Source organism: Staurois parvus, unplaced genomic scaffold (genome assembly GCF_062004578.1).
Source record: "Staurois parvus isolate SC_StPar_1 unplaced genomic scaffold, SC_StPar_1.0 ptg000449l, whole genome shotgun sequence".
In the NCBI taxonomy this organism is placed as follows: Eukaryota; Metazoa; Chordata; class Amphibia; order Anura; family Ranidae; genus Staurois; species Staurois parvus.
Genome location: NW_028318245.1, coordinates 6,809,413 through 6,837,017, shown reverse-complemented (window position 1 = coordinate 6,837,017; position 27,605 = coordinate 6,809,413). Strand labels below are relative to the sequence as shown.

At 45.5% G+C, this 27,605-nt stretch overlaps 2 protein-coding genes across 5 annotated transcripts; both read left to right on the top strand.

Moving 5' to 3' along the window:
• The first annotated feature begins 1,472 nt into the window (after window positions 1-1,472).
• LOC149453491 (uncharacterized) lies at window positions 1,473-25,297 on the top strand. The gene is made up of 12 exons (XM_089688651.1): window positions 1,473-1,608; window positions 1,867-2,022; window positions 2,456-2,644; window positions 2,731-2,854; window positions 2,928-4,018; window positions 19,503-19,762; window positions 19,841-19,979; window positions 21,382-21,567; window positions 21,654-21,777; window positions 21,894-21,991; window positions 22,134-22,212; window positions 24,357-25,297. Exons 2-12 carry the CDS (start codon window positions 1,945-1,947, stop codon window positions 25,214-25,216), a joined length of 3,228 nt encoding a protein of 1,075 aa, XP_089544777.1. The 5' UTR covers window positions 1,473-1,608; window positions 1,867-1,944; the 3' UTR covers window positions 25,217-25,297.
• Window positions 11,898-15,668, top strand: LOC149453492 (oocyte zinc finger protein XlCOF8.4-like). Of its 4 annotated transcripts, none has more exons than XM_089688503.1 (6): window positions 11,905-12,000; window positions 12,104-12,202; window positions 12,965-13,117; window positions 13,781-13,909; window positions 13,996-14,119; window positions 14,304-15,668. In XM_089688503.1, exons 3-6 carry the CDS (start codon window positions 13,040-13,042, stop codon window positions 15,305-15,307), a joined length of 1,335 nt encoding a protein of 444 aa, XP_089544629.1. In that variant the 5' UTR covers window positions 11,905-12,000; window positions 12,104-12,202; window positions 12,965-13,039; the 3' UTR covers window positions 15,308-15,668. The 4 variants fall into 4 exon arrangements, with proteins under 4 accessions (XP_089544630.1, XP_089544627.1, XP_089544629.1 ...); XM_089688502.1 differs by having other exon boundaries at window positions 11,925-12,000; window positions 12,081-12,202; XM_089688504.1 differs by having other exon boundaries at window positions 11,898-12,202; window positions 12,968-13,117.
• Window positions 25,298-27,605: the final 2,308 nt, after the last annotated feature.

Sequence of the window (27,605 nt, the reverse complement as noted above, 5' to 3'; positions counted from 1 at the left end):
TTCATAGCGACGCATGTCACCTGCATGCACCATGAGAGTTTACTACTCACGCATGCGCTCAAAGACATTCCTGCACCGGTCGCCATCATCATGGAAACCCATGATGTCGGCGCCGGGAAGGACAAGGCGGAGGCAAGTCGCCGGTGTCATAGAAACATATGGCACCGACGCCACACAAACCAGTGGGTGGGCAAGGTTGCAGAGATGAGCTGTGAAGAAAAAAGCACACAAAGAAAACAGATTGAGGGCTAGTTCACACCACATGCATTTCAGTTACTTTTCATCTGCATCCAAAGATAAAGTAGTATACTGTACATGGTTGCCAATGTCATAGTTCACATCAGTGTTCGTAGTTCCAGTGCGTTCCAGCCGACGGTCACTGCAGCACCCACTTATACACACAGCCATTTTTAACGCAGGAACGTGTGCATTTGGATCATACACTTGCATCCCAATGTACATAGATCACTTAGAGGGGCCCCCCTAATGTACATAGATAACCCAGAGGGGTACCCCCAATGTACATAGATCACCCAGAGGGGTCCCCCTAATGTACATAGATCACCCAGAGGGGTTCTCCTAATGTACATAGATAACCAAGAGGGGTCCACCCAATGTACATAGATCACCCAGATTGGTCCTCCCAATGTACATAGATTACCCAGAGGGGTCTCCCCAATGTGCATAGATCACCCAGAGGGGACCCCCAATGTACATAGATCACCCAGATAGGTCCCCCAATGTACATAGATCGACCAGAGGGGTCCCCCCAATGTACATAGATCGCCCAGAGAGGTCCCCCCAATGTACAAAGACCGCCCAGAGGGGTCCCCCTAATGTACATAGATCACCCAGAGGGGTCCCAGCAATGTACATAGACCACCCAGAGGGGTCCCCCCAATGTACAGAGATCACTCAGAGGGGCCCCCCTAATGTACATAGATCACCCAGAGAGGTCCTCCCAATGTACATAGACCACCCAGAGGGGTCCCCCCCAATGTACAGAGATCACTCAGAGGGAAGTGTTTTTTTTTTTTTTACAAAAGTGGAGTTATTCTTTAAATAAATATATAAAAATAAATAAAAAAAGATTCCTTTCTAATATATAGTTCTTGTGATTGTTCTACCTAAACATAAACGTTGGGAAGTGCAGTTAGTAAAATCGCCAGAAGATGCCAGCACTGAGCTCTAGCTCGCTGCCCATACGCTGTGGTTCCCAGAGGAGCCACATGAGGGCGACTGCGCAGCGTCTCTCTCCACCAGCAAATATCCTCCATCATCAACGCCAGGCCGTGGAACGCAAACCGGAAGTGGAAAACGGAAGTCGCCGGTCAAATCAGGAACTGGAGGCCGCTGGGCATTGTGGGTCATGAAGTTCGCCTACAATTCTCCTCTGGTCTTCTTAGAGCAAAATAGACCCCACTTCCCAGAATCCCTTTCATCTCTTAACAGTAAAAGAAGTAGCAAGGCAGTAGTAGATGATTCCAGAGACCTGCTGCAGATGGAGGCAGGAGGCTGAAGCTGGGAAGGAGACTGTAAACCTTGTATGCTGATTTATGATCGCTGCGAAAAGGAGGTGGCAGCAATGATCTGACAGCGGAAAAAATGGTAATCTCCATTACAGCGATTTTGTTGTCATTCCTCGGTGTTGCATCCCATATTCGTTATACAGGATTTTTATGGCGCCAACAGTGTGCGCAGCGCTGTACAAAATGACGGGACACATTACAGTTACAATACAAGAGGAAACAGAGGGCCTGGCTCGTTGGAGCGTATTTATCCAGTCACTTCCCCTTCGGTCTGTTCTCGGGTGTAACATATCCTGGTAGGTGATGTTTATTTATCTATTTCTTCTCTTCTGTACAGCGCTGTGAGATCAGAGAATAACAAATACATATAAACGAAGAGATTTCTCCGTACAGCGTCCCAGTGATCAGACCAATAATGGAGAAGGACAGAAGTCACAAGAGCGACAGGATATTACAGCTCACCCTGGAGATCATCTACCTGCTGACTGGAGAGGTGAGGAGGATTCTGGGAGGTCACATGATGTCACTCTTATCTCTATTAATAAAACACAGACCTGACCTGAGAGGTGAGGAGGAGTCTGGGAGGTCACATGACATCACTCATCTCTATTAATAAAACACAGACCTGACTGGAGAGGTGAGGAGGATTCTGGGAGGTCACATGATGTCACTCTCATCTCTATTAATAAGACTCAGACCCGACCGGAGAGGCGAGGAGGATTCTGGGAGGTCATGTGACATTACTCTTATCTCTATTAATAAAACCCAGACCTGACTGGAGAGGTGAGGAAGATTCTGGGAGGTCACATGACGTCACTCTTATCTCTATTAATAAAACGCAGACCTGACCGGAGAGGTGAGGAGGATGCAAGAGATTGTAAGAATGAGATATTACTGTATTTTCCTTGCACCATCTTCCTTTTCAGGATTATGGACCTGTGAAGTATCCTGGTGATCACATGAAATCCAGCAACTGTTCAAACATGTCAGGAGGATGGAGAAGGACCCAGAGCCCAATCACAGATCCCCCACTTGCCACCCTGACACCTGAAAGAAACCTCAACAAGAAGATTCTAGAAGTCACCCAGAAGATCATTGATCTGCTGACAGGAGAGGTGAGCGGTGCTGGGAATTCTGGGACATTCTCCAGTAACAGACAAGGGATGTGTCTGGATGGTGACTGTATCATTGTGTGTGTCAGGTTCCTATAAGGTGTCAGGATGTCACGGTCTATTTCTCCATGGAGGAGTGGGAGTATTTAGAAGGACACAAGAACCTCTACAAGGACGTCATAGTGGGGGACCGGCCGCCCCTCACATCACCGGGTAAGAATAGGTCTTTTTTTGCTTTTCCATATGGGGCAGAAGATGAGATCATTTGTTCACTGTTTTATTTTAGGAGATCTTCATGACAACGAGTTGACTGAAGAAGTTCATCTTACTATTGTTAAGGAAGAACATCTTTCATCTGAGGAACATCTGTCCAGCTCTTACGTCTCCCCACCGGCAGACTCTACACAATATGTATTCACTGGTATTAAGAAGGAGCCCCTCTCCACCGAAGAACATCTCCACCATCCTAATGTCCCCATACCCAGCGCTAATACCCAAACTCATACTAAGGAGGTCCTCCTCTCAACTGGCAAACATCTCCCATGCTTGGACAGCTCTCAGAGTCAGAAGGTTCCTACTGCCAGTGAACAACCTTCCTCTAGATCTGGTCAACCCATAGCCCCTTCCACCAAATCTCCCAATGACGATAAACCATTCGGTTGCTGCGGCTGTGGAAAGAGCTTCGAGACCAACGCTGATCTCCTTAAACACCGTAAAATCCACACCGGGCAAAAACCGTATTCCTGCTCGGAGTGCGGAAAATGTTTTCTCTACAACTCGCAGCTCATCACCCACCAGCGCATTCACACGGGTGAGCGTCCGTTTGCCTGCTCCATGTGCGCTAAGTCCTTCATCAAGAATGCCCACCTGGTCACTCACCAAAGATCTCACACGGGTGAGAGGCCTTTCAGTTGCCCTGAATGCGGGAAATGCTTCATCACCAACGCCATCCTACGGGCTCACCTGAGGGTCCACAGTGGTGACAAGCCCTTCTATTGTTCCGAGTGCGGGAAGTGTTTCGTCTCTAAGTCCCGCCTAACCAAACACCGGAAGTACCACAGTCGAGTGAAGCCGTTCTCCTGCTCCGAATGCGGGAAGGCCTTCCTGAAAAACTCCGACCTCACCCGGCACCTCAGGATTCACACGGGGGAAAGGCCTTACTCTTGTTCCGATTGCGGGAAGCGGTTTATTCAAAGGTCGAACCTCCTCTTGCATCAGAGGACTCACACGGGGCAGAGGCCTTATTCCTGCGTACAGTGCGGGAGAGGTTTCCACTGTAGGACCGCCCTAGTCAAACACCAGAACAATCACACAGAGAAACAACATTCTTCACCCAACACGTCCCTTTCCTCTCTGGGGCCAGTGCCTGCAATGAGAAAAGAATAATGGTGTGTGGGGGAGGGGGGGTTGGAATATATTGGCCCCGATTCATCAAGCTGCACTTAAGGAATGCTCGTGACACGGTAACAGCTGTGTTGTTCCAGCACTGTTGAGGACTCCCCACCCAGCTTCCTGTGACGCATTTCGCTTAATCATAGAGGCCTATGTAGTAGGGATGCACCGAAAGTACAGCCACCGAAACATACCGGCCGAAAATAATGCAGATAGGAAAAATTTAGTCGATACAGGAGACTGTATGTAGTGCAGATGTGAGGGGGGGGGGGGGCGGCTGAGAAAGGCAGGAGAGGAGCAGCGTATACAGTGACTGGTTGTCACTATAGGTCGGTGCTGGTTTTTAAATGTAATTACCAGCTTTTTTTTTTTCTTTACTATAGCTCACAGAATTAGCTGTCACTTTCCCCGAAGCTAAAAGAAACAAAGTTTCCTTTTAGTTTATTTCCCCAAGCTAGGGCAGCACAGTGGCTAAATGGTTAGCACTTCCGCCTGGCAGTACTAGGGTCGTTGATTCGAATCCCAACCACGGCACCTTCTTCCTGGAGTTTGCATGTTCTCCCTGTGCCTGCGTGGGTTTCCTCCGGGTACTCCGGTTTCCTCCTACACTCCAAAGACATGCTGGGAGGTTAATTGGATCCTGTCTAAATTGGCCGTTGTATATGAATGTGAGTTAGGGATATTAGATTTTACGCCTCTTGAGGGTTAGGGACCTTAGATTGTACGCTGCTCGGAGGCGGGGACTGATGGGAATGTACAATATATATGTAAAGTGCTGCGTAAATTGACGGCACTATATAAGTACCTGAAATAAATAAACAAAGTTTAATTTTAGTTTATTTCCCCGAGCTAAAAGAAACCAGTTTCCTTTAAGTTTTTTTCCCCTGAGTTAAAAGAGACAAAGTTTCCTTTTTAGTTTATTTCCTTGCCTTAAAAGAAACAAAGTTTCTTTTTAGTTTTTCCACGAGTTAAAAGAAACAAATTTCCTTTTAGTTTTTTTTCCCACCGAGTTAAAAGAAACAGTTTCCTTTTAGTTTTTTTCCCACCGAGTTAAAAGAAACAGTTTCCTTTTAGTTTTTTTTTTCCAGATTTAAAAGAAACAAAGTTTCCTTTTAGTTTATTTCCTCGAGTTAAAAGAAACAAAATTTCCTTTTAATTTATTTCCCAGAGTTAATAGAAACAATGTTTAATTTTAGTTTATTTCCCCGAATTAAAAGAAGCAAAGTTTCCTTTTAGTTTTTTTCCCAAGATAAAAGAAACAAAGTTTCCGTTAGCTCCAGGGAAAGTGACAGCTAATTCTGTAATCTATAGTGAAGAAAAAAAAAACGGCATTTAAAAACCGACACTGACCTATAGTGACAACCAGTGAGGGAGCCTCTCTGTATGCACTGCCCCCTCCTTGCACACACTGCCCCCCACCCCCTCCCCTCTACAAAGAGGACCTGTCATTCATATGCTATCACATAGGGGACTATTGGTCCCCTATGTGATAGCAATAAAATCATCAGTTAAAAAATAAATAAAAATATACATGAAAGTAGAAAAAAAAAAAAATTGGAGCCTCCCCACACACGCAGACATTTTGGTTTCGGTTCGGTTTTCGGCCGCATTCATTCTGCATTTTCGGCATCGGTTTCAGCACTAGAATTTTTATTTCGGTGCACCACTACTATGTAGTATACCCTGTTTGAAGGTGCCTTAAATGCTATTGATGAATCAAGGTCCCTTTCAATGGTCCTATCGGCTTGTAGCTGACAATATCATGTGACATACTGTTCATCAATATGTAGTCAACTTTTATAATCCTTTTATATTCTTTTACATTTTTACCCAATGTCCACGGGGGGGGCGGCGGCCATATTTGCTCATGACTTTTTCATACTCTGTATATAGCAGCACACAGAACAACAAATGATGATTCCTCCGTCATACCGAAAGCGTCACGGGACTTACATGGAGTCGGAGGTGCAATACTTTCCGTAGGTGGTTTGACCTGTCCCCCCCCCCCTCCAAAAAAAACCCAAAAGTTTGTGCTCATCTTTAAAAGTTGAACAAACTTTATTGCTAGTAGCACAAGATCACAGGGCCAGACTGTAGCACATGGCCCCCTCCTACTCTTTCGACCTTCTTCACCCTGATAGAAACATAGCCACCCCACCATCTGGGACGAAACGCGTGGGTGCTTTTGTGATTTTGTACTACTAATGATAAAAATGTACACGGGGCGACCATATTTGCTCATGACTTTTTTATACCCTGTATATAACGGCACACAGAGCAACAAATGATGATTCCACCATCATAGCAAGGGCAGACTTCCACCTAAAGCTTCACCGGACAAAACCGCCCCACTTCGGACTTACATGGAGTTGGAGATGCAATACTTTCCAGAGGTTTTTGACCTGTACCCCCCGCCCCCCCAAAAAAAGTTTCTGCTCATTTTTAAAATTGAACAAACTGTATTGCTAGTAGCACAAGATCACAAGGCCAGCCTGTTGCACATGGCCCCCTCCTACTCTTTCAACGTGCTTCACTCTGATAGAAACAGCCACCCTACCATCTGGGACGAAACGCGTGGGTGCTTTTGAGATCTTGTACTGCTAACGATAAAGTTTGTTCAAGAAAAAAAAAAAGAGAAGTGTGGCTTTTTTGCTTGGATTGGGATAGCTCAAGAAGGAACCAAAAGGAGTGCAGCTTGACGGAATTATACCAGAGCTTTCCATCTAGCTTACCCTGACTGTTCTTATTTTTATGATCCTTGGGTACAGTTATTGACATTTTAAATTTGGTGTATTAGATGTCTCTAAAACACGGGGGTCAAACTGGCGGCCCTCCAGCTGTTGCCAAACTACAAGTCCCATGAGGCATTGCTAGACTGACAGTTACAAGCATGACTCCCAAAGGCAGAGGCATGATGGGACTTGTAGTTTCGCAACAGCTGGAGGGCCGCCAGTTTGACACCCCTGCTCTAAAATATACAAACATTGTCTTTATTTTTAATGTGATTCATATCAAAGGTGAAATGTAATGTATGCTTATAATATCCCCTACCCCCCCCCCCCCCCCCCAAATTAAAATTTTCAGTTAAATTCCCAGAAATGCTTCATCACTGGGTCTGTCTGCTGGTCTTTGCTCAGAGGGTTGGTGGTAGGGGCCAACAGGCTACTGTAGATGTTGCAGCAATTTGCCTCTCATTATATAAAAGAACACATTCCTGACATCTCTTTAGATGTGCATGGTACTGGGTGCTGCAGAATTTAGCTGTGCAATCTGCTGCTCAGTTGCTTGAGCGTGCATGTCTAAAGGGATGCCGGGGATGTGTTCTTTCCTATAATGCTCAGGAACAAAACAAGTGATGGCATGGAAAACCAGTAGCTGTAAGAGGCGGCCAACAGCAGCAATTTGCCTCTATCATTATATAAAGGAACACATACCCGACATCTCTTTAGATGTGCATGCTACTGGGTGCTGCAGAATTCAGTTGTGCAATCTGCTGCTCAGTTGCTTAAACTTGCATATCTAAAGGGATGCCGGGGATGTGTTCTTTCCTATAATGCTCGGGAACAAAACAAGTGATGACAGAGAAATCCAATAGCTGTAAGAGGTTTCCCAACAATAGTGCTTTCCCTCTAGCATTATAACAACACATTCCCGACAGCTGTTTAGATGTGCATATTCCTCCCTGCTGACCACTAGGTGCTGCAGTCTTTTTCTGTGCAATCTGCTGCTCATTTTCTTGAGCATGCACATCTAAAGGGGCCCCTGTAGATGTTGCAGCAATTTGCCTCTATCATTATATAAAATAACACATTCCTGACATCTCTTTAGATGTGCATGCTACTGGGTGCTGCAGAATTTAGCTGTGCAATCTGCTGCTCAGTTGCTTGAGCGTGCATGTCTAAAGGGATGCCGGGGATGTGTTCTTTCCTATAATGCTCGGAAACAAAACAACTGATGGCAGAGAAAACCAATAGCTGTAAAAGCAGCCCAACAACAGCAATTTGCCTCTATCATTATATTAAAGAACACATTCCCGACATCTCTTTAGATGTGCATATTCCTCCCTGCTAACCACTGGGTGATGCAGACTTTAGCTGTTCAGTCTGCTGCACATTTGCTTGAGCATGGAGTTCGGCTTTATACAGTCAGGTCCATAAATATTGGGACATCGACACAATTCTAACATTTGTGGCTCTATACACCACCACAATGGATTAGAAATTAAACAAACAAGATGTGCTTTAACTGCAGACTGTTGGCTTTAATTTGAGGGGCTTTACATCCAAATCAGGTGAACGGTATAGGAATTACAACAGTTTGCATATGTGCCTCCCACTTGTTAAGGGACCAAAAGTAATGGGACAGAATAATAATCATAAATCAAACTTTCACTTTTTAATACTTGGTTGCAAATCCTTTGCAGTCAATTACAGTCTGAAGTCTGGAACGCATAGACATTACCAGACGCTGGGTTTCATCCCTGGTGATGCTCTGCCAGGCCTCTACTGCAACTGTCTTCAGTTCCTGCTTGTTCTTGGGGCATTTTCCCTTCAGTTTTGTCTTCAGCAAGTGAAATGCATGCTCAATCGGATTCAGGTCAGGTGATTGACTTGGCCATTGCATAACATTCCACTTCTTTCCCTTAAAAAACTCTTTGGTTGCTTTTGCAGTATGCTTTGGGTCATTGTCCATCTGCACTGTGAAACGGCGTCCAATGAGTTGTGAAGCATTTGGCTGAATATGAGCAGATAATATTGCCCGAAACACTTCAGAATTCATCCGGCTGCTTTTGTCAGCAGTCACATCATCAATAAATACAAGAGAACTAGTTCCATTGGCAGCCATACATGCCCACGCCATGACACTACCACCACCATGCTTCACTGATGAGGTGGTATGCTTAGGATCATGAGCAGTTCCTTTCCTTCTCCATACTCTTCTCTTCCCATCACTCTGGTACAAGTTGATCTCGGTCTCATCTGTCCATAGGATGTTGTTCCAGAACTATGAAGGCTTTTTTAGATGTCGTTTGGCAAACTCTAATCTGGCCTTCCTGTTTTTGAGGCTCACCAATGGTTTCCATCTTGTGGTGAACCCTCTGTATTCACTCTGGTGAAGTCTTCTCTTGATTGTTGACTTTGACACACATACACCTACCTCCTGGAGAGTGTTCTTGATCTGGCCAACTGTTGTGAAGGGTGTTTTCTTCACCAGGGAAAGAATTCTTCGCTCATCCACCACAGTTGTTTTTCGTGGTCTTCCGGGTCTTTTGGTGTTGCTGAGCTCACCGATGTGTTCCTTCTTTTTAAGAATGTTCCAAACAGTTGTTTTGGCCACACCTAATGTTTTTCCTATCTCTCTGATGGGTTTGTTTTGTTTTTTCAGCCTAATGATGGCTTGCTTCGCTGATAGTGACAGCTCTTTGGATCTCATCTTGAGAGTTGACAGCAACAGATTCCAAATGCAAATAGCACACTTGAAATGAACTCTGGACCTTTTATCTGCTCATTGTAATTGGGATAATGAGGGAATAACACACACCTGGCCATGGAACAGCTGAGAAGCCAATTGTCCCATTACTTTTGGTCCCTTAACAAGTGGGAGGCACATATGCAAACTGTTGTAATTCCTACACCGTTCACCCAATTTGGATGTAAATACCCTCAAATTAAAGCTGACAGTCTGCAGTTAAAGCACAACTTGTTAGTTTCATTTCAACTCCATTGTGGTGGTGTATAGAGCCAAAAATGTTAGAATTGTGTTGATGTCCCAATATTTATGAACCTGACTGTATATGCCAGGATGTCAGTCTGGAGGAATGGGCATTCCTAGGTCTCAGTGCTTCTCTATGCAATGCAGGCAGATCATGGCTGGTGGGAGGGGCTGGCAGGGTGCTGTACATAGCTTCCTGAGAATATCACAGCACCCTGCTTCAGTACTCCTCTTGAGCCCTCAGCCATGACGCAAGCAGTGGCCATTCCTAGGCAGGCTGCAGCTGCCTTGGTAATGCCCACATGTGATGCTGAACCTCCATGATTGAAAGAGATCCAATAAATGAAAGAGGCAGGCCAGGGAGAGGCAGGTTGGAGAGAAAAGTGATAGATGATGCTGGAGGTCCTCCAGCTAGGAAATGGGGTGGGCTCTGACTGACTTACTGCAGTGAAACCAAAGTAAGCCAGTCCAGGGGAGGAGCCGGGACTCCTGTGCAAGACTGAAGGGGAGGAGCTGGGACTCCTGTGCAAGACTGAAGGGGAGAAGCTGAGACTCCTGTGCAAGACTGAAGGGGAGGTTCCGGGACACCTGTACAAGACTGAAGGGGAGGAGCCGGTACAACTGTGCAGAACTGAAGGGCAGGAGCCAATACACCTATGCAAGATTGAAGGGGAGGAGCCAGTACACCTTTTCAAGACTAAAGGGGAGGAGCCGGCACACTTGTGAAACACTGAAGGAGAGGAGCTGATACACCTGTGCAGGACTGAAGGGGAGGAGCCAGTACAACTGTGAAAGACTGAAGGGGAGGAGTCAGTAAATACATGTGAAAGACTGAAGGGGAGGAGCCGATACAACTGCATGACTGAAAGGGAGGAGCCAGTACAACTACCAGACTGAAAGGGAGGAGCTTGTACACCTGTGAAAGACTGAAGGGGAGGAGCCAGTACAACTACATGACTAAAAGGGAGGAGCCAGTACTTCTGTGAAAGACTGAAGGGGAGGAGCCAGTACAACTACAACACTAAAAGGGAGGAGCCAGTACACCTGTGAAAGACTTAAGGGGAGGAGCCGGTATTCCTGTGCAGAACTGAAGGGGAGGAGCTGATACACCTGTGCAAGACTGAAGGGGAGGAGGCTGTACACTTGTGAAAGACTGAAGGGGAGGAGCTGGTACACCTGTTCAAGACTAAAGGGGAGGAGCCAGTACACTTGTGAAAGACTGAAGGGGAGGAGCTGATACACCTGCGCAAGATTGAAGGGGAGGATCCGGTACTCCTGTGCAAGACTAAAGGGGAGGAGCCAGTACACCTGTGCAAAACTGAAGGGGAGGAGCCGGTAAAACTGAAAGACTGAAGGGGAGGAGCCAGTAAAAGTGTACAAGACTGAAGGGGAGGAGCCCTTATTATTATTATTATTATTAATAATAATAATGTTATTAGTATTGTTATTATTGTAAATAATAATTATTATTGTTCTATTTTATTATCATCATAATTTTTTTAATTATTTTTAGTAGTATTATTGTTTATTCTTATTCTTATTATTAATAGTAGCAATAATAATTATTGCTATAATTAATATTGTTATTAATAAAATTAACAATAATAAACACTACTACTACTAATAATAATAATAATAACAACAATAATTATAATACATATTATAAATCAGAAAATTATTATAATAAAATATACATTATATATAAATAGAAATATTATTTTTTATTATTATTATGATTAGTAGTAGTAATAGTGTTTTTCATTATTGTTAATTTTATTAATAATAATAATAGCAAAATAGCAATTATTATTATTTTTGCTGTTATTATACCTGCATATTAATAATTTCTTAATATATTATATAATATTGCTTATTATTATACCTGCATTTAGCAAAACTACCACAAGATGGCAGTGCACCTCTACAACATAATCTATTTCAAAACTTCAAACACTGCAAAGTTGCATTCTTCAGACTGACCACACGAGGGCGTTCCTTGTGGAACGCAAATACCGGAAGTATTTTGGAACGCACAGTGCAGATTCCCCACAGTGGGGAATGGTCTCAGCAATGCACTGTGGTTGTTGTAGTCTGTTCATTCCAGTTCCCAGCATTCAGCTGGACCTTTAAGTGTAATAATGGCTAGGCAGTAGTAGATGATGCCAGAGGACTGATGTTAGGATGGAAGAAACAGATGCAGACAAATGTCAGTTGGAGTGTATAGGGGAAGGAGGGAGAGCTGATCTCACCTACAGGTTATGCATTCCATCACACATCTATTATTCTGTGTAGTGGGTTTAGTATTTTATGACATTGGTATATATTTAATAAATAGATTGTGATTTTATCTTTTATCAGAGACACCCCCTGCATGTCCATAGATGTCAGTCATTTCCGAAGTTGATCTGGCTGGGCCTCTTGCAGCTCATACCAAATTATAATTTTGGTGACCAAAAGGTATCTGTGTTTATATAAACACTTCCCCCTTCTCTCCCATCCCCCCCCCCACCCCCCGGTATACAAACCCTTCCCCCCTTCTGTACCCTTCCCCCCTTCTCTCCACCCCACCCCCCAGGTATATAAACCCTTCCCCGCTTCTCTCCCCCCCCCTACTCCCCCAGGTATACAAACCCTTCCCCCTTCTCTCCACCCCACCCCCCAGGTATACAAACCCTTCCCCCTTTTCCCCCCCCTACCCCCCCAGGTATACAAACCCTTCTCTCCACCCCACCCCCCAGGTATACAAACCCTTCCCCCTTCTCTCCCCCCTACCCCCCCAGGTATACAAACCCTTCCCCCCTTCTTTCCCCCCACCCCCCCAGGTATACAAACCCTTCCCCCTTCTCTCCCCCCCACCCCCCAGGTATATAAACCCTACCCCCCCAGGTATACAAACCCTTCCCCCCTTCCCCCCCCCCACCCTCCAGATATATAAACCCTTCTCCCCCCCACCCCCCAGGTATATAAACCCTTCCCCCCTTCTCTCACCCCTACCTCTCCAGGTATACAAACCCTTCCCCCCTTCTCTTCCCCCCACCCCCCAGGTATATAAACCCTTCTCCCCTCCCCATCCCTCTTGCCCCGTTCTGTGGGTTGTTTTTTTTTATTCCACTGCCCTTACCAAATCCCCATATCGGGACTGCCAACATCTATGTAATGGACAGACAGGCTGGATAGAAATTAAACTGTATTATGTTTGTATCTGGGTTATATTTATAGTAGAACTGAAAAAGTCGGATGGCAATAAATGTATTGAAGAGTCTTCTGTAAGTCAAGGGAATTTCAGAGATAGCAATGAAGAAGGAGAGGAGTCACATGACTGAAAAGATATTAAACCTCACCCTGGAGATCATCTACCTGCTGACTGGAGAGGTGAGGAGGATTCTGGGAGGTCACATGACATTATTATTATTATACAGAATTTATATAGCGCTAACAGTTTGCTCAACGCTTTACAATATAACGGGAAACAATACAGCAACAATACAGTTCAATACAAGAGGGAAAAGAGGGCACCACTCTTATCTCTATTAATAAAACACAGGCCTGACCGGAGAGGAGAGGAGGATTCTGGGAGGTCACATGACGTCACTCATCTCAATAAATCACAGACATGACCGGAGAGGTGAGGAGGATTCTGGGAGGTCACATGACATCGCTCTCATCTCTATTAATAAAACACAGACCTGATCGGAGAGGTGAGGATTCTGGGAGGTCACATGACATCACTCTTATCTCTATTAATAAAACACAGACCTGACCGGAGAGGTGAGGAGGATTCTGGGAGGTTACATGATGTCACTCCTATCTCTATTAATAATCACAGACCTGACCAGAGAGGTGAGGAGGATTCTGGGAGTTCACATGACCTCACTCATCTCTAATAATAAAACACAGACCTGACCGGTGAGGTGAGGAGGATTCTGGGATGTCACATGACATCACTCTTATCTCTATTAATAAAACACAGACCTGACTGGAGAGGTGAGGAGGATTCTGGGAGGTCAAATGACATCACTCTTGATGTTCCCACAGATAATGAACAAGTCTGGAGACCATATAACTGTTACAGTGCCTCTAACTCCCTTCCTGATACCTGAAAGAAAGAATAAGGAGAAGATTCTAGAAGTCACCCAGAGGATGATGGATCTGCTGACAGGAGAGGTGAGCGGTGCCGGGAATTCTGGGACATTCTCCAGTAACAGACAAGGGATGTGTCTGGATGGTGACTGTATCATTGTGTGTGTCAGGTTCCTATAAGGTGTCAGGATGTCACTGTCTATTTCTCCATGGAGGAGTGGGAGTATTTAGAAGGACACAAGGATCTCTACAAGGACGTCATGATGGAGAATCAGCCGCCCCTCACATCACCGGGTAAGAGACTTTTCATCTATTTATTTTGGAAAGGTGACATTTGATTTTATCCTATCACCAATTTTCTAACCCTTTATTATATAATGTACTGTACATGACGAGTTAATTCCTTGAACCCCCTTCACTGATGATTAGGTTTATCCTTTTCCACCATCTCACCACTATGTATTTCTCTCTTCAACAGACTTACTCTTTAGAGAGTCCCACGTCCTCATTTTTCCATCAAAGGACTGTTTAAGTGAAGATCCCGAGGTCAAAGTCAATCATTTAACTGCGAAATCCTCACCACAAGAACAAATCAAGACCCACACTCTAGAGAACGTCACCAAGACACTGGCATCATGTCAAGATGAAGAAGATCTCCAATGCTCTGATGACTTCATACATCGAATACAATATCCAGCTTCTCAGATTAAAGAGGAAACCCTCTTGGCTGAAGAAGACTTTATGGACACTGGCCATTCAGTGACCCAATATCATTATGATAACTTTGATCGTGAACTGGCTTCTCATACTTCTCAAAGTTTTGAGAGGTTTGAGCGTCAATTCTCTGATTCTGATCTTGAAGACCATTTCATGGTACATAAACCAGTTTCCTGTAGTGTCTATGGTAGGCCACTGGTTGGTAGACACCAGAAGAACCCCCCTGGAAGAAAGACCTATACCTGTTTGCAGTGTGGAAAATGCTTTCTAAATACCTCAGATTTGGCTGTCCATCATAGGATGCACTCTGTAGAGAAGCCGTATGCCTGCACGCAATGCAAGAAGACCTTCAGCCGGAAATCAAACCTGGCCATCCACATCAGGACGCACACGGGGGAAAAGCCCTTTTCCTGTGCCATGTGCGGCAAATGCTTTAGCAGCAGCTCTGACTGCATCGTCCACCAGAGAATCCACACAGGGGAGAAGCCCTATCCCTGCTTTGAGTGTGGCCGATCCTTCGTCAGCAGCTCCCATCGCATTTCGCATCAGCGCACTCACACTGGGGAGAAACCTCATTCGTGTTCCCTCTGTGGAAAGTGCTTCCGAAACCGCTCGGACCTCCATATCCACGAGAGGACCCACACTGGGGAAAGGCCGTTTTCCTGCCCTGAGTGTGGGAAGGGCTTTGTGTGTAAGTCATCTCTTGTGCGGCACCAGAACCAAAAGTTGCATCACGCTGAGCTTCAAGGCATTGACGGGACCTGATTTTGTTTCAGACAAGTTTGTTAAAAAAAAGGTTAATTCAGTTGGGCTTTCCCTAACATCTGAAGCTCTTCCATATTTACAGTCTGAGAAAGTCTATAGGAAAACATTGGTTCTGGCCAACATTTTACATTGCAATGAAATCCGAGTATTTCCTACTTCCAAACAGTTGCACAGTGCCAGCATGCGAGTCAGGACTATAGACCCAACCAGAAGCATTTGGAAACCCCTGCTGTATTTGCTCTCTGTCAGTTGTATAGATCCCAAATAAAGATGACTTTAGTGCACTTGCAATTTCCAGCTCATTAACCTACATTCTTCATTGGTTGATGCCCATCAATAATAAAAGATACGTTCCTCTTGATGTTGTTAGTGTTTGTGTGGGAGGGGGGGGGATGAATTTCCATCCATCTGAGCTTGTTGTCAAAGGTCATTTTCAGTCGTGTTAACAAAAATACGTAAAGATCATTTCTTAGAACCAAATCCATAGCTATCTGTTGAATTGTGGTCCAGTTGGCAAAGCCGTAATGGGTAGTGTACAATCTCAGGAATATTTTACAATGAATCATGACCAATGCCATGGCATAGAGGCTGCCCCAACTGGAGATTTTATACAATGAATGTATTTATTAATAAAACTTATGGTATGTAGTATTTATTAGAACACCATAAGAAGGGAGACACAAACTACTGCAGGGAAATGTCATAGGTTGCCACGGATACATGATGGTTAATGTTTTGGGGGTTTTATTTGAGATGTGATAATAAAATGCGAATAAACTCAAGCGCTTACTATGATGAATACAAAATATTATATATATATATATATATATATATATATATATATATATGAATACTGTAGCTGTTAGTGCATACAACCCATGTCTCAATGGGCTAAATAATGAATAATAACAATGAAAAATTGTTGCGCTACATCTAAAAATACATACACCTCTAAAATATATAAAAAAAGAATGCTGATAGCAAAAAAACAAAAAAAATAAATAATGACACCAAAAAGTAAAATAAATTTATAGTCCCCCTAAAAAAATATAAACAATATATAAAAAAAATAAAAATTATATATCACAGTCCAAAATTTTGAACTGTGATATATATTTTTTTTTTTTTTATACATTGTTTATATTTTTTGGGGGAGATTATATATTTGTTTTATTAAAAAAATTTTTTGGTGTCATTATTTTTAGTTGTTTGCTATCACCATTCTTTGCTTATATATTTCAGAGGTGTATGCAGTTTTAGATGTAGCGCAGCAATTTTTTATTGTTATTATTTATTCAAGATGTGCAAAGAGCAATCACACAAACACTTGTAGGTATAACATTTAATCAAGTAATGACAGATACAGATAACAAATGTGATAATATTAGAAAATATAACAAGAATAACACAGGTCTGCAAAAAAATTTTTTCAAGAGCTGTTTTGGTTATTCCACGTAATCTTTATGTATTTTGGTGCACTGAATCCGAAAATGACCTCCATTTTGTCATAGGACATCACGTTTCCTGACAATTTAGGTAACTATGTTAAATAAGGCAATACCTCAAAATAAATGGAAATAGACTTATAAAATTAAAGTTTTATTACAATTTTTTCATGAAAATCCTTTTTTGAACTGAAATGAGCTGACCTACACACACTAAACTCGATTCTTCTTCCCTGTGAGGCTCCTCTTGGTGCATTTACGCTTGTGAGTAGCTGGAATGTCTCTCTGAAGCATCAAACAGTAGTCTGCCATCATTGTAATGCTCCATTTTCCCTGGTATCTCCTTTCCATCTCTTTAATGTCTTGGTGGAATCATTCACCTTGTTCCTCACTCACAGCTCCCAAATTTTCAGAAAAGTAGTCAAGGTGGGACTGGAGGAAATGTACTTTCAAACTCATCAGGCAACCTAAAGATTGAAATGCTTTCAGTAGTCATCCGACGATCTTTTTTATAGTGAGGATCTTTGTTATTGCCTAAAAATTTCTGTACGACTTCTTTAAATGTAATCCACCCTTCTTTTTGAGGATCCGTCATGGTATTGACAAACTCTTGATTAAGTATAAGCCTTCTAATATCTGGTCCGACGAACACACCTTCCTTCAATTTTGCCTCCGACAGACCTGGAAACTTGGTGACCAAGTATTTGAAGCATTCTCCATCTCTTGGAAGTGATTTTACGAATTGCTTCATCAATCCCAATTTTATGTGGAGAGGTGGTAGAAGAACATTATGGGAAAGTACCAAAGTTTCTTGGAGGACATTTTTTTCACTGACTGTTAGCACCCTCGGCTGCCAACTCTTCTTGGTCCAGTGAATTTGTCGGTCTCGACTGTCCCATAGACACAGAAAACAAGGGTATTTGGTATCCCACCCACTGGATTCTTCAGGAAAGATTAACCCCTTCTAATATTAGAAGCACATGCTCAGGGCTGAGGCTTACACATACAGCATGCTGCTGAGTATCCCAGTAGTCAGACACGTCACTCAGAGCAGCACTTGTATTCAGCCCCTTTGCAGGGGGGAGGGGCAGAAATTGTTTACCTGCAAATAACAACAAAGGGACAGAAGAGAACTAGGAAAATGAGGAAATAGAATTTTTTTTCCCTAAAACTTGCTTAGCTTATGTATATATTGCTGACCATCAGATTTACAGTGCTATATTTTTTTTTACATAACTCGGACAACCCCTTTAAAGTTTTTTTGGCATTTTAGTTCTTAAATTCACTTATGTGAATTAATTAATAGTAATTTGGACTTTAAATTTGGTTAAAAACCCATAATATAAAGAAAATAGCAAAAATGTTTAAAAAATTATAAATTTGAAGACAATTTAGCATTTTGTGGCAAATCATGACGTCTAGGAGTTTTTTCAATATTTTATTTGTTTTCAAAACACCAAAATACATGGACATTAGATGAAAATAATCAAACAGCTTTTTAGTCACAGACCTGTGTAATTAACTAAAGATGCCTTTTTGCCATGGGGTCCCGCCCACTTACAAGGTATGGCACAGATGATAAGACCAGACACATCATGATGCAGCTCTGAAGATGAGACTGACCCTTCCAAGTTTTAGTTGTAGTGTATATAAGTCTTGAATGTAAGGAAATGACCAATTCCCGGCCCCCTCCCCTTGCAAGCAACAATAAGGTCTTGGTCAGTTTGTAATGACGTTCCTTTGGTATGAAGACAGCTAAGGTAACCAGGATATTGGAGGCTTTCTTTCTTAGATATTGAGAGACAACTTTAATAAGGAAATATGAAATGTCCCCATCATGTCACCATTGTGGGAGGGGCAGAGACACAAACTACTGCCGGGAAATCTCACCATTTTGGGAGAGTCAGAGGCACAAACTACTTTAGGAATTCTAACCAGTGTGTCCTTAAATTTCACTGTAAGTTGTTCTTCTATGGAGGCAAAAAAAATGCAAAGCCTATTGTGACAGTGCTTGTCCCTGCCACTGTGTGAGTATGGGGAAAAGCAACAAAGGGTTTTCACGAATGCAAAGTGCAGGGCTCCGGAGTGTTGTGTCTGACTAGAGAAGACTGAGTTTTCAGATTTCTTTGGGTTTGGTAGTCCTGGATCAGAGTCCCAAGGCTTCAATGAGTCTTGGGAGGCTTGAACTCTTCAATCCTGTGTTCAGGTCTTACTGGAGATCTTCAGACTGTGCAGCTGTGTAAATTCGTTATAAGTGAGGCCTGGCCATACCTCTGGGCTCCTGTTTGGGGACACATGTGTGCTCCGGTCAGCAGACAGGTGTACTCCCATTAGGAGAGGTTCTCTACTTAGGACATAACACTTAATGTTGGAGGAGAGTTTCTGTGCCCATACGACTGGGAGAGTTGAAGCAGCTAAGCGAGTCTGGGAGACTGGAACAGCCGGGATGATTAGGCGAGTCTAGAGGAACAAGGGAGTCTAGAGGTCTTGGAGGAGTAATAGAGCCTGAGGTGCCAGAAGATCTATTAGTGAGAGGCCAGGGACTGGGAACCTGCAGCTGGGGGCTGTAACTACAGGCTGTGTGAGCCAGGAGAACCAAGAGAGCCAAGATCCAGGAGAGGTGAGAGAGCTCAGGGAGCTGGGAGAACCCAGAGAGCCGGGAGAACCCACAGAATCGAGAGAACACAGAGAGCCGGGAGAACCCAAAGAGCTGGGAGAGCCCAGAGAACTGAGAGAACCCAGAGGGCCAGGAGAAGCCAGAGAGAAGGGAGAAGCCAGAGAGAAGGGAGAAGCCAGAGAGCCGGGAGAACCCAGAGAGTTGGGAGAACCCAGAGAGCCAGGAGAACCCAGAGAGCTGGGAGAACCCAAAGAGCCAGGAGCACCCAGAGAGCCAGGAGAACTCAGAGAGTCAGAAGAAACCAGAGAGCTGGGAGAACCATGAAAGCTGGGACTACCCAGAGAGTTGGGAGAGTCAGGAGAACCCAGAGAGCCAGGAGAACCCAGAGAGCCGGTAGAACCCAGAGAGCCAGGAGAAACCAGAGAGCTGGGACTACCCAGAGAGCTGGGAGAGTCGGGAAAACCATGAGAGCTGGGACTACCCAGAGAGTCGGGAGAACCCACAAAGCCAGGAGAGTCAGAAGAAGCCAAAGAGCCGGGAGAACTCAGAGAGCTGGGAGAACCCAGAGAGATGGGAGAACCCAGAGAACTGGGAGAGTCAGGAGAAACCAGTGAGCTGAGCTGAACTCCCCAATATCACACTATATACAGGAACTCTTTAGCTGCACAACAAATCTCAGGATGCCTTGATCACCACAAGTACTCCAGGTTGTCAATCTGCTTCCCTCAGCCCACTATAAAACCTTTATCATCCCTTCCATTTCTTTCCGGCTGTTTCTCAGCCATCCACAGGGAACAATAAAGTTGATTGAAAAAAAAAAGACAGACAAAGCTAAGTGGAACGCACAACCAGGAGGTCATGGATATCTTTAATAACAACTTCCTTTTCAGACACACAATGGGAAAACCAATCAGGACGGTTGTAGAGGGGAGGGGGGATTAGATGCTGGTGAGAGGGATGGATAGTCTCTCCTAGGGAGGTAATGATTGCATATATGTGCATTATATGTATTGCATATGAAATATACATATTGTGTGTGTATATATATATATATATATATATATATATATATATATAGTGTACATCACTGCTTGTATATAGTCATGTCCATGCCATATGGTGGCCCTGGTGTAGCAGAATATAGGACAGCCCAGCGGTGTCTCTGCAGATTTTGTTCTAGCCAGTAGGATGAACGCGAAAGACAACTACTGACTATTCATTGGCTGACTGTACACACTGCTATCACCTCCTATACCGTGGTGTCATACAAGATCTGTCTTGTTAGCGTTTGATATAAATCCTCTTTCTTCTATTTGCAGGTTGGTTGTGAGGTCACAGGATAGGTGACCATCCTGAATCATATATGGGATGAGCTGGGACCGGAGTCACATGACTGGGAGGATATTAGACCTCACCCTGGAGATCATCTACCTGCTGACCGGAGAGGTGAGGAAGATTCTGGGAGGTCACATGACATCACTCTCATCTCTATTAATAAAACACGGACCTGACCGGAGAGGTGAGGAGGATTCTGGGAGGTCACATGACATCACTCTTATCTCTCTTAATAAAACATGGACCTGACCGGAGAGGTGAGGAGGATTCTGGGAGGTCACATGACATCACTCTTATCTCTATTAATAAAACACAGACCTGACCGGGGAGGTGAGGAGGATTCTGGGAGGTCACAAGACATCACTCTCATCTCTATTAATAAAACACGGACCTGACCGGAGAGGTGAAGAGGATTCTGGGAGGTCACAAGACATCACTCTCATCTCTATTAATAAAACACGGACCTGACAGGAGAGGTGAGAATTCTGGGAGGTCACATGACATCACTCTCATCTCTATTAATAAAACACGGACATGACCGGAAAGGTGAGGAGGATCCTGGGAGGTCACATGACATCACTCTTATCTCTATTACTAAAACACAGACCTGACCGGAAAGGTGAGGAGGATTCTGGGAAGTCACATCTGTAGGAAATTTCCAATTTGTTTTCATTTAGGTATATGTACCTGAACCAAACCCTGGTGGCCATGTGACACCCAGCAGCCTTGACCGTGTATCCAGTGGATGGTGCAAGAGCCACAGCCCCATCATGGGTATTCTTCCTCCCTCTCTGACATCTGAGGAAAACGACAAGAAGATCCTAGAAGTCACCCAGAGGATCATTGGTCTATTGACCGGAGAGGTGAGTGGTGCCAGGAATTCTGGGACATTCTCCAGTAACAGACAAGGGATGTGTCTGGATGGTGACTGTATCATTGTGTGTGTCAGGTTCCTATAAGGTGTCAGGATGTCACTGTCTATTTCTCCATGGAGGAGTGGGAGTATCTAGAAGGACACAAGGATCTCTACAAGGACGTCATGATGGACAATCAGCCGCCCCTCACATCACCGGGTAAGAGGAGACTTTATTGTAAAGGAGAGAGCAGTACGGAGGGTCCACCTAGATCCCCCATCATCTGATAAACACATAGAAACAATGTATTCAGTCAGTGTGTGTGTTTCCTACAGATGGATCCAGTAATGGGAACCCACCAGAGAGATGTCCCCGTCCTCTGTATTCCCGGGATTCCACACAGGAAGACCAGGAGATCCCTCACCACTATCAGGTAGGTGGGACTAATTGTCTCACAAAACAACAAAAATAACTATATGATGTTTAGCATTAATTTTTTTCAGAATGACCCATTATTGTATCTCAAAATAACCTCTCTGGACGTTAGAGAAAGACTAATGTTTTGTGTTATCCAGAATTGTGCATTGCTGGATATGAAAGTTGAAGTTAAAGAAGAGGAAGAGCCATATGTGAGTTGTCATGAGATCAACACAGGTGAGGAATAAATCCTATTCATACGATGCATCTTATTTCAGTGGTGCAAGAAGATACGTATAAGAAGATGATATACCATAGGGCAGTGGCCACTAAATGGTGGACCGTGGTCCGGAACAGGACCGAGGAACAGTCCCGTCCGGACCGTAGCCATGCCACCATTACCACCACCACCTGGTGCCCTACCCTGGGCACCCCACCCAGCCACCGACATCATCCCCACAGCAGGTGGGGTGTGAAAAGCTTGAGAACGGGACCAAGGGCCGTGAGCTGCCTTAGTCACCATGTCAGCAAGTGGGTGACCACCCGGCCCACCAACATTAAAAGACTGGAGCTGCAGAGAGCGGAAGTCCCCACACACCAACAAGCCAGGCAATCACCAGCTGCCGCCCCTCAGTCCTGATCCGCAGCCCCCCACACCCCACCCACTGCGAGGACAATACCGGAGGCCAGGCGGAAGGCCCGGAAGAGGGCAGGACTGCCCCTTGGTGGGTGGGGCGTGAGGATCTGCAGATCGTGACTGAGGGGCAGGAGCCGTCAACCACCCAGCCAGTCAACATGCAAAGACCTCCGTTCTCTGCAGCTCGAGAAAGAAAGAGAGAGCCCCCCCCACACCAGCAAGCCAGTCAATCGCCCACCGGCCAACACAACAACCTAGGCAGCTCCCGCCCCCCACACCCCGGTGGGAAAAGTGCGGTATATCGTACGCCAAAACTTTTTTTCTTACTGGGCAGGTCCACCAGATGCAGTAGTAGTTGCTGTTCATTTTTATAATGTTCTCAGGGTTTATACCTGTCAGTGCCACAGGGGGCACAAGGCTCCTGACACGGACAAAGGGTTTCCAACATGGTCCACCTAGCCAAAAAGGCCTGGCGGACCCCTTTTCGTGTGGCTGGCCAAAGCCAACCACCAAGAGCTCTCCCAAAGAAAGACCCCCGGGAACAGGGGAGGAAGGAACCTAATGGCCATGCATCTTCCCTGTAGACTTCAGGGCAGGCCCGAGGATCCACATCATCCATCCTAGTGAGAAAAAAACACACAAAAGTGAAAGGTCACAAAACAGTGAGGAAAAATAAATAAATAAGTGGCGGTGCAATTGTGCACTGGCTAGGCCTGAGGCCCATAGCAAAAAAAATTGCCCTGGACTTAGCCAAAAGGCCTGGCCCTAAAAGGCGCAGTGCAGAAAAAGTGTTTGGAATAGTGACCATGTGCACTTTTCACACGTGGAATCCCATCCCCATGTGTTACTAAGAGCACCTCTGGGACGACCACTCCCAGGGGGCACTGCTGCATGGACTCTCTGCTTCCCCGACCCCTGGCCAGACCAGGTAGACCTGTTAAAATCAGGAGGAACTGGGCCCCTCCAGTTTTCACAGGGGAGTTACTCCTGGGCCCCAACAGCCTGTGGGCACCTCGGTTTCTCTTCCAGCCGGTTCTAACCTTCAGATCCCCCATCGTACAAGCAGAGGTACTATACAGTCAGCCATCCTTGCAGGAAGGCAAGAATGACGGCGGAGCACCCCTACTGGACACTGATAACAACAGATACTACACTTTGGTGGCCATTTTGCCACCATGTGCAGCTGAGTACAACTTCCAGCCATTATGTGACCTATTTTAATTCTTTAAACTCCTGCCGAAGCTCTGTTTTCTGGAAGAAATTGCAGATCTTCCAGAACTTCTGCCGTGGACAGGACCCTGACATGGAGTCAGGTCCTGCAGCCAGGGAGATGGGTACAGAATCACAATTTGATTCGAGGTCGGGACGGGCAGAAGCTGGCAATGCGCTGGCAGCGAGGTACCAAGTCAGGAAGCAGAACTGTACTCAGATGCCCAGGGTCGATAATACAGATGAGCAGCAGGTATACCAGGTAAGGGCAATTGTCAGGCGTAGGGTCAGTAACAAGGTTAGCAGGTTTTCAGGAACTCAGAACACGGCGTAGACAATCCAGCAATGAGGCTAGGCAGGTTTAAAATAGGCCGCTGGGCGTCAGGATCTGTGGGCACGCATGTATGCGCAGAGGTCCATGCGTGCTGCACAAGGTTCCTGATAGCTGAATGTCTACTCTGTGTCAATAAAGTTCAGTGAAAATAAAAATATGCAAGTATAGAAATTAATGTAAAATGATGTTCATATCCAACAGATAGACAGAGCAGCTATTCGCTTTCAGAAGACATCGTTGAGACCTCTGTGAGAGAGGACACCACTGCTCCTTATCTTCATCCAGATTCTCAAGTTGCCAACCTGCCATCTGGTCCCTCAATGCACAGGAGGCATCTTCCTGCCCAATCAGTAACTATTACCCATAATACACCTGACTCAGGGGGTGAAGTGTTCCTCAGTTCAGTTGACTCTTGTCCTCCAAATTTAAGCCTTAGTTTAGGTGAGACCTCCAGCCCAGATGGGAGGCCGTTGACCTGCTCCGAGTGCAGGAAAGGTTTCTCCAATCAAGCTCTCTTCCTGGCCCACCACAGATCTCACACTGGCGAGAAGCCTCACGCGTGTTCCTACTGCGGGAAGGGCTTTGCGCACAAGTCGGATTTTAATAAACACCAGCGTATCCACACAGGGGAGAGGCCGTTCTCCTGCTCGGAGTGCGGGAAGAGCTTCACCCAGAAGTCCAACCACATGCGGCATCAGAAGGTCCACCTGGCGGAGAAGCCGTATTCCTGCTCGCACTGTGGAAAGGGCTTTTCACAGAAGTCCAACTTTCAGAGGCACGTCCAGAGTCACTCGGAGGAGAAGAGCTATTCCTGCCGGCAGTGTGGGAAGCATTTCACCCTGAAGGCTCACCTCCTTCAGCACCAGACCATCCACAGCGGACAGAAGCCATATCGCTGTACGGAGTGCGGGAAGTACTTTGCTCACCAGTCCAGTTTTTACCGACATCACAAGAACCACGCGGGGGACAAACCTTACGCCTGCCGAGAATGCGGAGACCGATTCACCCAGAGCTCCAGCTTGGCCAGACATCAACAGCGCCACCTACAGTTACTCCACTGAAAGAGCAGGATGTCCATATCTGTGGATGAACGTGACTTTGTCCCATGCGTGGATTCCAATAAATATCACATTTCCATTTTACTGATCTCATCTTCTCACTCTCTTACTAGTGTATGTATTGTGTACTATTATTATGTATTTATATAGCTGAACATTGAGACACATCAGCCTCTGCACCAGAGGAGCTTACACTCTAATGTCCCCCCCCCCACAGTCACATCAGTCTCTGTACCAGAGGAGCTTTTATTCTAATGTCCCCTCCCCCACAGTCACATCAGTCTCTGTACCAAAAGAGCTTACACTCTAATGTCCCCTCTTCCCCAGTCACATCAGTCTCTGTACCAGAGGAGCTTACACTCTAATGTCCCCTCCCCCACAGTCACATCAGTCTCTGTACCAGAGGAGCTTACACTCCAATGTCCCCTCCCCCACAGTCCCATCAGTCTCTGCACCAGAGGAGCTTACACTCTAATATCCCCTCCCCCACAGTCCTATCAGTCTCTGTACCAGAGGAGCTTACACTCTAATGTCCCCCCACAGTCCTATCAGTCTCTGTACCAGAGGGGCTTACACTCTAATTCCCCTCCCCCACAGTCACATCAGTCTCTGTACCAGAAGAGCTTACACTCTAATGTCCCCTCCCCCACAGTCACATCAATCTCTGCACCGGAGGAGCTTACAATCTAATGTCCCCTCCCCTACAGTCACATCAGTCTCTGCACCGGAGGAGCTTACACTCTAATGTCCCCTCCCCCACAGTCACATCAGTCTCTGTACCAGAGGAGCTTACACTCAAACGTCCCCTCCCCCACAGTCACATGAGTCTCTGTACCAGAGGAGCTTACACTCTAATATCCCCTCCTCCCACAGTCATATCAGTCTCTGTACCAGAGGAGCTTACACTCTAATGTCTCCTCCCCCACAGTCCCATCAGCCTTGTTATACCTCTTGTAATATCTGCAGCATTTGGGTTTTCATGCTATCACTCACATCAGCCGAGCCACCCAGAAATGCTGGAGATTGGACTACGTTGCAGAATGGTATCTTTCAGAGAACCGCCCTCTCTTGCTTTTGCACATAGTGAACACCTTCCTGACCCTTCTTCACATGGGTTCCCGGATCTGTACACCTGCTGTGCCCATTATGAGGGGTTCCCACCATCCCTGCGTTGAGTTCCCGGGTCTGTACGCCCGCCGTGCCCATTATGAGGGGTTCCCACCATCCCTGCGCTGAGTTCCCGGGTCTGTACGCCCGCCGTGCCCATTATGAGGGGTTCCCACCATCCCTGCGCTGAGTTCCCGGGTCTGTACGCCCGCCGTGCCCATTATGAGGGGTTCCCACCATCCCTGCACTGAGTTCCTGGGTCTGTACGCCCGCCGTACCCATTATGAGGGGTTCCCACCATCCCTGTACTGGACAAGGTTTGGATTCCCACTAAAAGGCAGGTTTGCTTTAATAATAAAATAACAATAAATGGAAATAAGGCATAATAATGAACATCTTCCAGGCATTGTGCGTTTACTGACTGGACCCAGTGACCACACAGAAAACAGCTCACACAACAAGGACTATGACAGTCTTTCAGGCGGAACTACACCGCTGGGGACGCAGGGGAAGTACTTAAGACACACCATCCGCCCAGTGCAACGCAAACCCCGGAACCGGCTTGGAACGCAAGGATCGGAAGTGCCGCCGAGCGCCCTCTCCCGGGCTAAATAGCGAAAAAAGGAAAGGAGTTGATGGCATTTACCGGATGTGGGTAAGTAGAAGAGGATAACTGGGAACCGGAGGAGTCGATAAAAGAAGGAGGAGCCCCGGTACTGGTGGGGGGACTAAAGGCCATCTGTTGGAGTCACATGAGCAGTTAGTCTCGCTGTTGTACTAATTCCTCACCATTAGATGTCGCTGTACTACACATTCCTATGGGGATACAAGTCACCCGGCTGTGTTTTAGGCGGCTGTAGTGCTCTTTTATGGCCATTAGATGTCGCTGTACTACACATTCCTATAGAGATACAAGTCACTCCGCTGCGTAAGGCGGCTGTAGTGCTCTTTTATGGCCATTAGATATCGCTGTAATACACATTCCTATAGGAATACAAGTCACCTGGCTGTGTAAGGCGGCTGTAGTGCTCTTTTATGGCCATTAGATATTGCTGTAATACACATTTCTATGGGGATACAAGTCACCCGGCTGTGTAAGGTGGCTGTAGTGCTTTTTTATGGCCATTAGATGTCGCTGTACTAAACATTCCTATAGGGATACAAGTCACTCGGCTGTATAAGGCGGCTGTAGTGCTCTTTTATGGCCATTAGATGCCGCTGTATTAAACATTCCTATAGGGATACAAGTCACCGGGCTGTTTAAGGTGGCTGTAGTGCTATTTTA